Genomic DNA, 12,071 nt, shown 5'->3' on the forward strand with positions numbered 1-12,071 from the left:
TCTCAGCACCAGGTAAACACTTACCTGTTTTTGCAGGGTGCTATTATTAGTGTAGGGACGCGGGTGGCGCTGTGGGTTAAACCACAGAGCCTAGGACTTGCCGATCAGAATCTCAGTGGTTCGAATCCCCGCAATGGGGTGAACTCCCATTGCTCAGTCCCTGCTCCTGCCAACCTAGCAGTTCGAAAGCACGTCAAAGTGCAAGTAGATATATAGGTACCGCTCCGGCGGGAAGGTAAACGGTGTTTCCGTGCGCTGCTCCGGCGGGAAGGTAAACGGTGTTTCCGTGCGCTGCTCTGGTTCGCCAGAAGTGGCTTAGTCATGCCGGCCACATGACCCGGAAGCTGTACGCCGGCTCCCTCGGCCAATAAAGTGAGATGAGCGCCGCAACCCCAGAGTCGGTCACGACTGGACCTAATGGTGAGGGGCCCCTTTACCTTTTACATCAGCTCTAATCTTTCTGATCAGGTGCACTTTCTCAGCACTTACTTTGATCCCTGTCATCCAAACCCTGTACAAGAATCCTGCCAGTTCACCCTAATAGTGGATACCAGAAATGAAAGCACCATGAACTGCAGAGCGGACTTTGTGTGCTGCACAGAAGGAGGTCTGGCACTGTACTCTCTTGAAACTAAAAGAACATTTTCCCCCAAATGGGCCAAAGTGGGAAAAGAAAGAAACAGTCTCACCCTGCTTTGGAGTGGGCAAGAGACTGCAGGACTTCTTCACCATTTATATTCCACCCTCCAGCTTCAAATGAGGGATTTGCTTAAGGGTAGCAGCAGGGAAGCAAAGGGCTAAGCACTCTGTCCACATGGGTTGTCATCCCAATAATTATTAGAGTTGTGTCCCCCCCCCCTGCCCCCCAGTCAATATTTCTGTGTGTTTTAAAACTGCACACCAAATGCAAAGGTTAAATGCACTTGCATCTCATTTGACCTTCAGAGATATTCCATTTTTGTTTCTGCGGTAAACAGAGGCAGCTTGTTGCTAGAGGCTGAAAATCCACATGGCCTTTCCTCCTGGTGGTAAATATATACTATTAATGAAATCAGTGGGAAATTTTCTGCCCTCTCATCTGTCACTGCCTCACCCTGCCTAATGTGGCTGTACTTTCAGGAACAGGTTATGCAAGCTAAGGCATTGGTCCTCTTTAAAGAGGGGTCCACATTCCCATTGCTTCCACCCTTTAAATCTTCTCTCAGGGCAAGTTTCCAAATCCATGATCATTCTGCTACCAAGGAATGGTTTGCATGTGTGAAACTGCCATTGCAGACAAAACACCCCAGACAAGAGCTTTCAGATAATTTTGCTGTATTTTTAAGATGCTGCTTGCATGCCATCAAACGCTTTAATTTTCAGAAACCGGCCTATACCAGCAACGTTGTTCAGTCACGCAATGAACAAAATCACAAGATTTTCTCATGGGCTAGATAAAATAAGGGTAGTCATCCTTTCTGAGTCATGCACAGCAAAAACATGATTTGGGCACCCAAAAGCAGAGGGAACCAATTAATGAGCTTACTTTCCACTGCATTTTGTGGCTTGGGGAGCACAGTGGCTTCCAGGACCTTTTCCAGATGGCATATAAAGTTACAAAACTGCTGTTTGCCGAGATAAGTGAAGATTGCATCACTGTGAGATGAGAGCCCCTGTGTGCACCATTTCTCATTTGAGGTATTTTGCACATCCCATCCAAGACTGAAAGCAGAAAAAAGGAATGATAATATCTGGGGGGGGGAGGGGGGACATGGAAATGTGGGGTTGATATGACTCTGCCATTCTAGGCAAGAGCAGCTTTGCTGCCTGCCCGTGTGTGCTGTTAATGGCATGCAGGATGTGCCCTTCCACATATAGCTTGGGCTGATTGGTACGTGGCATAACTGCTGTTCAGGTAGTATTATCATTGTAGGTAAAGGTAAAGGGACCCCTGACCATTAGGTCCAGTCGTGACCGACTCTGGGGTTGTGGTGCTCATCTCGCTTTATTGGCCAAGAGAGCCGGTGTACAGCTTCCAGGTCATGTGGCCAGCATGACTAAACCACTTCTGGCGAACCAGAGCAGCACACGGAAACGCCGTTTACCTTCCCACCAGAGTGGTACCTATTTATCTACTTGCACTCTGACATGCTTTCGAACTGCTAGGTTGACAGGAGCAGGGACCGAGCAATGGGATCTCACCCCGTCACCGGGGATTCGAACGCTGACCTTCTGTTTGGCAAGCCCTAGGCTCTGTGGTTTAACCCACAGCGCCACCCGCGTCCCGCGTCCCGCGTTATCAATGTATGGGAGGATTAATTTGAATCACAAGGAAACCAAACAGCAGTGACAATACCTTGCCACCAGATGGTGCAATGAAAGAGCTGCATTATACAGTCAGGTCACCTAGCCTTATAGTGTCTACACTGACAAGCAGCAGCCCAGCTGCAAACCCGACCCAATATTGCCTACACTAACTGGCAGCTGCTGTACTGATCCCCCAGTTCAGTTTTGCCAACACTGTCTGGCAGCAGCCCAACTCACTATTGCTGATACAGACAGGCAGCCCAGCTTGCAAATCCAACTCACAATTGACCACACTGACTGGTAGCAGCTGTATGGATCCAACCAGTTCCGTACGGTCCACACCGACCATGGTGATGGGTGGTTCTCAGATCCAGTCATTGGGTTTGCTGTTTATTGCTATCCACCTGAAAGAGCAGGTGTGTCGTCTGGGTGCACTCCTTAATCCAACATTATTGTCACTAGAGGCACAGGTGGCCTCAGTGTTATTTTCCAGCTATGGCTGGTTTGCCAGCTATGGCTGTTCCTGGAAAGAGAGAGAGAGCAAAACTTGGCTACAGTGACCCATGTTCTGGCAATGTCCCATTTGGATTGCTGCAGTGCACTTTACGTGGGGTAGTCCTTAACCTCAATCTTGGAGCTACAATTAGTGCAGAATGCAGCTGCCAGTGTGTTGTTTGGGACAGCGGGCAGAGATCACACAACACTGATCCTGAAACATTTTAATTAACTGCTAATATGCTGCCAGGCTGAATTAAAGATGTTGGGGTTGACCTATATAAAGCCTCAAACAACTCAAGTCTCAAGAATCTAAGGAACCACTCCTCCCTGTTATCAGCTTGCCTAGATTCTTAGATCCAGGGGTGAGGCCATCCTTCTGCTCCCACCGTTGGGGGAGATGCGTCATGTAACAACACAAGGCAGGATCTTCACTGTGGTGGCACCTCAATTATGGAACACCTTCTACTGGAAGCATGACAGGGGCTGATGCTTTGGCATCTCAGCACCAGGTAAACACTTACCTGTTTTTGCAGGGTGCTATTATTAGTCTGAAAGGGACACAGGTGGCGCTGTGGGTTAAACCACAGAGCCTAGGACTTGCCGATCAGAAGGTCGGCGGTTCGAATCCCTGTGACGGGGTGAGCTCCCGTTGCTCGGTCCCTGCTCTTGCCAACCTAGCAGTTCGAAAGCACGTCAAAGTGCAAGTAGATAAATAGGTACCGCTCTGGCGGGAAGGTAAACGGCGTTTCCATGTGCTGCTCTGGTTTGCCAGAAGCGGCTTAGTCATGCTGGCCACATGACCCGGAAGCTGTCTGCGGACAAAGCCGGCTCCCTCGGCCTATAGAGCGAGATGAGCACGCAACCCCAGAGTCTGTCACTACTGGACCTAATGGTCAGGGGTCCCTTTACCTTTATTATTAGTCTGCTGTTGCTGTGGAGAGTCATGAATGGCTCCATGAGAGTTTATAAATGATGTTATGAAGCATTGTACAAAAAAATGATAACAGCATCATTTTATTTAAGTCCACTAAGAATCCAAAACTGAATGCAGACTTTCCGCTGCCATTTCTGCCCCCCCCCCACCCCCCAATGATCCTTAAAAATGTGACATATGGCTTTGAATTGTCCTCTGTTGGTAACAAAGCTTTACTAAACGTCCACAATCTGTTTTAAAAGCAACTTGCTGAAGACAAACAGAGACAAACTGCTTTTGCTGAATTTTTAATTTTGCACATGTTGCATATTATAATGTTAGGAGGGAAAGCCGGGGGAAGAGAAGGAAATCTCAGAGGCTGAAAATATATATTGCATGAATATATACAGACAGAGCAAAGTACATTTCCAAATGTTGGTTCATTAAATAAAACTTACAAGAGCACTTAGAATTTCTTCATACACATCTGCTTTCTTTGGAACACATACAGAAAAGAGTTTCTACTAAATCTTACAAAGATCACAGCCTTGACCCTTCACCGTATTAGGAAAGAGGTGAAGAAAATGTATTCATGGAAAATGAATTAAAACCAGGAACTTAAAAAGTACCAGTAGACAATCCAATACCTTGACTACCTGAGTAGGGGGTAGCTGAAGCCCTACATCAACATCATTTTGAAGTCTTATGAAAGATGTACTAAAGTCCCATTTGCACATTCTTAATCATGCAATCAGCTCTAAATGACACGTGTGCAGCAGACCACAGACCTTCAGCCCCAATTCATGGAGAGTAGTAGAGCCAAGCCGACAGAGTTGTAAGAAAGGGGGTGAAGCCACTGAGCCCAGTCTCATTCCACCCCTCGTGCAATTCTTATCAAATGCGTAGGCGCATGTAAATAGGGCTCAGAGGCCTCGGTTTTCCTCCAGTTCTCCAAAATAAAAACAGTTCTTCTCTAATACATTTCCAGTGATACAATGATCTATGGATTATTTCCTATCCTCTTCCAAGTGATGCTTCATGGTCTTACTGTAAATAAAAATTGCCATGGAAAATAACGAAAGCAATTACAGTGGTACCTTGGTTCTCAAACGTCTTGGTACTCAAACGCTTTGGTTCTCAAACATAGAAAACCCGGAAGTGTTCTGGTTTTTGAATGTTTTTCAGAAGCTGAACGTCCGACGTGGTTGTCGCCTATTGTTTCTGGGGCACCTGCACCAATTAGAAGCTGCGCCTTGGTTTTCGAACATTTCAAAAGTCAAGCAGACTTCCAGAACGGATTAAGTTTAGTGCTTTTGTTTTTGCTATTTATTTTGTGTTTTTGTTTTTGAGGCTTTTTCAGTTAATTTGTTTTTGTGACTGGGTGGAACGCAGTTCAGCTATTGATTGATTGATTGATTGATTGACTGTGGAAATGGATAAAAGCCCTCCATCCAAACAATGGCTATCATCAGTGCAGGTAAGGGAAAATAATAATTTAATTATATATAATCTACAATACTGTCTTATTTATTTTATAGTACAGAACATTGATTATTGCTTTCATTTTATGGATCAATGGTCTCATTAGATAGTAAAATTCATGTTAAATTGCTGTTTTAGGGGTTGCTTTTAAAAGTCTGGAATGGATCAATCCATTTTGCATTACTTTCTATGGAAAAGTGCACCTTGGTTTTGGAACACTTTGGTTTTGAAACAGACTTCCGGAACGGATTAGGTTTGAGAACCAAGGTACCACTGTACAATTCCAAATCCTTTTCCTGTAGCCAATCAAGAATAGTAAATTTGGCTGTCTGGCAAGTCAGTGGAGCTAACGAGGAAGATCACAAATGCACAAGCCTATTACTACCACATCCAAGTGGTGCAATTTGGTTCTTTCTGATCTCATAGCAGACAGTGGTAAAGCATGACAGGGCATGTATGTCTGATATTCAAAACTGCGATGATCATCTGATAACAGAGAAACTGGTTAAGTTCATGTGTTTCTACTCATTGACTGTCCATTAAGGATTTGGTTTCTAGTCTGATACAGCAAATGTTTGTACAATAAAACAGCAAACCTTAAATAACACAACCTTGGCAGAAGGGGGGGGGTGATGGCTTTCATACAATCAACATACAATATGAAATTCTTATTGGCAAGTACATGGACGGAATTCAACGTTATCATCACGCATGGCTTCCCATCATAAAAGGGAGACTAAGATCAAAAGGCGCTTCATAGACATACATCATTCCCTTCCATTTGCTAGTGAAAGTAAGGAGGGTTGTTAGGTCAAACAAAGCTACAACGTTTAGCTGACTAATCAGTTTGATTAAGAAGGTGCCCCTGAGCAATTAGGGTGGTAGATTTTTTAATAAACATATTTATCCTGCCATTCACCCTGAGGAGCTCACACCCAGCATTCAAAGGGAGCAGCAGGGAGTAAAAAGTATGTTAAGAACTGAACCAGCCAGAAAGGGAAGCAGAAGGCAAGTAGGCATTCATTTTCTCCCCAACACACACACATTCTCTTCCAAAAAGGGATGAAAATCCACATCATCCACAACCTTACTTTCTGTGAATATGAGCAACAGTTTAAAATCCTGGTTGCAGAAGAGCTAAATAATGCTTTTCATTGTTCCTTCTCCTCCACCCAGACCCCCAAATAAGACTTCTTTTTTCTTCGGTACTAATGTATGCAGATTTGGGTCAACTGAAAATAATACAACCAAGGGGGTTTTTGGCTTTTAATTGGGTGACAGCCCTGGCTGGTGCTAAAGAAGCCTCCACCAACCTGGTGCCCTTCAGGGGGTTTGGACAACTCCCACCAGTCAGGGGGAGTACAACATACAAGGCTGTACAGTATTAGGGCACAGTTGCATTGCAAAGCTAAACAGGCTCAGCTGGCAGTTTAGGACACCCCAACCCCTATTATTGACTCTAATGAGGCTATTTTGCTATCCAATTTGGACTACAATTTTCACTTCGGACTACAATTTTCAGATATGAAAAGGAAACACCCATCATTGCTGTCCATTTTGTAGCGCCTAATTCAGATGTCCTGGCTGTTTCTCCAAGTTGTCTAGATACTCTTAGGTATGAGGTTTTTGTTGTTTTTTATATATGAAAAGACAAAATTTGCAGGCTTGATTTCCAATAGCTTTTCATGAGAACTATGCTTCCTTAAATTAAATCTGTTTACCTTTTCTGCTTCAGTATCTATCTGCCCCTCCTCCTTTCTATTTCTCTGCTTAAGGCCATACAGCTGTAGCCATATGAAGTTAGCTGAACTTAGGCTCCACAAAAATCAGCGGAACAGAAGTCATTAACTTTTTTTAATGGGACCCAAGTTTAACTTACTTAGTTACAGCCTCCTGAAAGCTTGTTTCTTTTAAAAATGGCAAGAGAAAAATAAGCTTGACTAGATGTCTTTCCATTGTACTTTGAACCAGATATTGCTGATTAAAGAGGACTGCATAAGATAGAGGGATCCTTTAGCAGCATTCTAAGCTTTCAAAACTAGACGGGCCAACAACTTCAGATTGTTGTGGAGTGGATTTGCTTAGCTGAAATACTATGTACTATAGCAGTCGTTCCCAACCTTCAGTCTCCAGATGTTGCTGGACTAAAAATCTCATTATCCCTGACCACTGGATTTGCTGACTGGGAGTTGGAGTCCAACAAGCCAAGCTGGGAAAGGCTATACTATAGTACACGCTCAAATGTATATTTGTTTTGTGTGTTAATGTAATGCGCACACACAGTATATACCATGAAACATACACACCTTGCCTTGAAGAATCATATTTATTTACATTTGTACTCTACCTCTTAAGTACTCAATACAGAACATGAGGCCACAACCAGATATTCAGCCCAAAGCTAAAGACTGTGGTGTATATAAGCATAATATTTCAAGAAAGTGTTACTATATGTTTGTTATGCAACACCATTTTTCACCACAATTCCTCTTACGCTGCCTTGTAATCCAGCACTAAATAAAGTGGTTATCCTACCATCCCACTATTTCGACCTCATCCATTGTTTTCCAGATTATGCAGCTCCTTCAGTCACAATCTAGCTATGGGCTTGTCTTATAGAAGACTAGAATTCATTATTGAGGGAAGTAGGCCTGTTCATCTTAAAGTTTGCAGCCATTAGCTAAGTTTTTATATAGGACTTGCTCAAGGTCTCTATACTGTTTTTACAACTCCTCACTAACTCAGTGAAATAATGTAATTGGGCAGTATTTGCCCAGTGTAGTGTAATACACCTGAACAAATTGCTGGTGCTGTGTATGTTTGTGCGTGTGTTTAAGTGTACATGTAACCCTCTAATTTTCACCTAAAATTATAGTTTGCATCAATGATGGCCAACCTTTTTGGCAAGTGCACCACAAGTTGCCAGAAGTGAAGCCAAAGGATGCACAGCACTCTAGTGCCACTGCAACACAATGCTCGGGGCAGGGGGCGGGGTTGTTATTATACCAGGCCAACTGGATCCTGTTGCATACCACAAATCTCCCCTACACTTGCTACTTCTCGCACCAGTGCAACATATGTTTTGAAAAACGCTTGACAATAATTCACACCCAGTCCTAATCAGTGGCTCAGGTAGAGCGATTTACTTGGCATACTGTGCCAGTGCTATGTACCTGCAACAGCTGCTTCAGATCATTGTTTCTGATGCTGTACCAAGGCTGATACAACTCGTTGTTGGTCCAGTTTTGATTGGGCATTTAGCAAACGTATATTAACAATACCCCATTTCAGTTGTACTTCATTTCCACTACCTTCCCCTTTCCAGGTATATAAATTTTTTACAGGATATCTTTTTAGTAACACTGAAATCTGCCCCTGGAAAGTGAAAACTCAATAATATCCAAAGATCTCTTACAACGGGGTTGCATTGTTCACCTGTGTTCCCTCACTTAACTGCAGGACTGCTCCATGAGCTGCAAAATTAAAGTTGCTCAAAAATGGGCACATATCCAGACTCTGGAAAATACTGTAGAACCAAGCAGAGGTGGGTCGTTTTGAAGAACCTTTGAAACTATGTTTAGAACCCCTGCCTCTTTTCCTTAAAAAAAAGAAAATAGCCAGAGCTGAACTGAAAACACCACAACAGACACCTATCCCACTGCGGAACGGCAACTTGCAAACAACACTGTGTCCCATGAAACTGTAGGCACTTTTTGCAGAAGTTGGCAAAGAGAAGGAGAATTGGTTGGGAAAGCATTGGCACCAGAGGTCAGCCTTCATGTCTTCTCCATCACATACAAGATGCAGGCCTTCACAGCCAATAGGGTGAAAAGCTTTAGGTTGTTGGCGGGTCATGTTTCTTTTTCTTGCCACGGCACGATTTGCAGACACAACAGATGATGCACGGTGAGGCTAGGAGCAGCAAGGGAGATGTTACCAGGGCTATGATACCCAGGCCCACAAGGATCCCAACAACCTGGAAAAAAGCAGGAGGAGAAATGTGATAAGGAACAGGAAAGCTGTGTATGAGCAGATGGAAATCCTGATATAGACTCAAGCTTGGGTCACCCGCATTACCTGCGTTCTGTTCCACATAACTGAGGCACGGGAATGACCCAGTTTGTTTCGGCAAGGGCCTTTGTCATAATGCCTTAGGAAGATATCGTTCTGAAAGCAGAAAGAAAAGAGTGTGTTTAGTAGTTGGCACGAATACATTGGGCCTGCCTTGAAAGAGGTGCCCAGGTGGCAGTGCAGCAGCGCAAAGTCTGGCGGGTATTTTTGGCTCTCAAGACTTTTCTTCCAGCAGTACACTGATGCAAATGGGAATTTCTCAAGTGCAATTGCCACAGGAAATCTGACACCTCTTGCTCTTCTACAAAATGTATGCTTTACAGAAAGGGAGACATGTGAGCGGACATGGAAAAACACACCCACAAATGTGGAAAGTCAGCTAGTGAAACTGAACACAAAGGAGTCATCAGCATTTGCAAACCCACTTAATGTGATCAAATGTTGCAGTACAAGAGAGTTACATCTATAACTTTGAGGCATGCCAAAAAAAAGGGAGGGAGAAACCAGATTTGTGATCATGAAAAATGAAAATTATGTGAAGGCCAGTAACACTACTCTCCAAAATTGCAACATTTGAACCCAACTTTTATAGCGGGGGGGGGCGTAGCCAAACAGGAACAATCAGGGACAGATTAAGTGATGAATGGGGATTCCTCACTAAATCAGCAACTTTTTCAATTGACAGTTTCTTCCAAAGCGTATCATGCAGTATCTGTTTATTGCTACTATAGGCAAGGCAAACGTATTAGCACAGTACCCCTTTGATGCCATTAAGAGACACTCCCTGTTGAGTGCAAACGTTCTGTTTAAGCGACAGCTACTATGTGACAGAGGACAGCCTGCGGCTCAATAAGATAATGGGCAATGACAGCTCATCACCCAATAACTTAGACAGGTAGAATTTCTGGTGGTAGCTGCAATTACCACAGTAGCATAACAAGTGAATCTAACCTCAGTTAGAGAGAGATTTACTCAAGTAAAGATGGAGGACAGGGTAAAACCAAATTGCTGGGGGAGCAAGAGAAGCGGAAGGCTATGGCCTTTGAGCCCCATCTGTAGAATTCGCATAGACATCTAAATGGGCAACCTGAGAATCAGGACTAGGTGAATCTTTGATCTGATATAGCAATGCTCTTCTAAAATTCTTAGTTGCCAATGAGGTGTTTCCCTCCCCTAGTTACAAGCCATTTTAAAGGAACTAGAGGGCAAAAACCTGGACAAGCCCACCCCAAAGCCCTTGGCACAGGTCACTTACATCCAGATTTTGCAGACAGTACCAGCAGAACGTGTGCTTGCAGTTCTTACACATCATTTGAGCACAGCCTTCATTCCTCTCAATATGGATTCGGCAAACCGGGCACTGCTTAATTGGAGCTTCTGTGGTGGTTTTGATAAGTACTCTAGAAAAGTAAAGGGGGAAAACCCTGTGAAAGATGGTAGTTCAACAAAGGACAGTAATCTGGAGAGACCTGTCAGAAGCAAGCATGGACCAATGGTACCAAATAGTATGGGAAACAGCCTTACTAGAAAAATTAACCAATAAACTGAAACCGACATGGGGACAAATATGGCTCCCCTTTATCACACACACAGCTGAACAAGACAACGACAAAAATCCACCAACAGCATACAAATCAATATGGCTAACCTGATCCAAAACACCCACCCACCTCACTCACACACGAAAACAAAGATCACCCTAGGCCAACCCCAACCTCTCTCACCACCAAAGGAACATAAGTGAACAGCAGAGAACCTGCACAAGCAACGCTGACACCAAACCCTACATATAGTAAAATAGAAACATTGCCACCTGACCCCACCCCCACCCATCTCCCCCCCCCCTCCAGCTCTTTCCCCCTTTTCTTCCTAATGTCTCAACAAATGAAACTGATTTGTAAAAATGTTACGGGGGGGGGGGGAATATGAGAGAGAGACATTGCACACACTTTTGTAAATCAAGAAAATGTTTAATAATAATAATAATAATAATAAAACAAAGGATAGTAATAGTTCCATGATTATTTCACTGTCGTTCATGTTGTGGCGTCTGGGCAAGTAGCACATAGAGCATCCTTAATCCATGTAGATACACATGCATGTGCAACATTACTATGGCATCAGACATCAGTATACTTTGGGGACAGCTAGCACTATAACTAAGCCACTGCACCTGGGTTACAGCCACACAAAACATTTAAAGCACTCTTATCACTTTAACAGTCATGGATTCCCCCAAAGAATCTTGGGAACTGTAGTTTGTTAAGGGTGCTAGGAACAGTAGCACTGTGAAGGGTAAACTACAGTTCCCAGGATTCTTTGGTGGAAACCATGACTGTTTAAAGTGGCGCAAGAGTGCTTTCAAAGCACGGTGCAGGTATGTTCTGGCAATCTATTGAAAATGCTTCCCTACCCCTGACAACTGGCAATGAATTAATTCTACACCTACAAATTTCAACTAAAGGAAAGCTGAAATTACTGTGATTATGATATGGAAGATTTGCAGCACCTCAGCAAATCCTTCTCTTACCCTTGCTCACTTGGTGCCACAATAAGATGGTTTTCCAGGCATAGCTTCTCCACATGCCAAGGCTCTTTGCATGATGAACAGAACGTCAAGTAGCAAGCCTGACATTTTACAGGCACGGGTAGTCCAGATTCACTTGGTTCAATTTGGCACACGGACTGACAGTCAGCAGAAGGACACCAGGTTCTCAGGGGATCCAAATGTACTTCTAAAAAATGTTTATTAGAAATCCAAAAACACAACATTTTTAATTATGTACTTGGTTTGCCATTTGTTGATTCATATTCAGCCTCC

At 43.7% G+C, this 12,071-nt stretch overlaps 1 protein-coding gene and 1 long non-coding RNA gene across 2 annotated transcripts in view; both read right to left on the minus strand.

Moving 5' to 3' along the window:
• Positions 1-12,071, minus strand: part of LOC308482307 — a 200,547-nt gene that overhangs the window by 56,562 nt on the left and 131,914 nt on the right. The gene's annotated exons all lie outside the window — the stretch shown is intronic.
• Positions 3,990-12,071, minus strand: part of RNF144B (ring finger protein 144B) — a 73,640-nt gene continuing 65,558 nt past the window's right edge. Inside the window, exons 7-10 of the mRNA XM_081015312.1 lie at positions 11,781-11,985; positions 10,506-10,650; positions 9,257-9,346; positions 3,990-9,155 (exon numbers count right to left, since the gene is read on the minus strand). Of these exons, the coding sequence (XP_080871438.1) occupies positions 9,015-9,155; positions 9,257-9,346; positions 10,506-10,650; positions 11,781-11,985 (581 nt within the window). The 3' untranslated portion in view covers positions 3,990-9,014. The remainder of the gene's footprint in view (positions 9,156-9,256; positions 9,347-10,505; positions 10,651-11,780; positions 11,986-12,071) is intronic.

Source organism: Podarcis pityusensis (assembly GCF_964106645.2).
Source record: "Podarcis pityusensis genome assembly, chromosome: 7".
Classification (NCBI taxonomy): Eukaryota; Metazoa; Chordata; class Lepidosauria; order Squamata; family Lacertidae; genus Podarcis; species Podarcis pityusensis.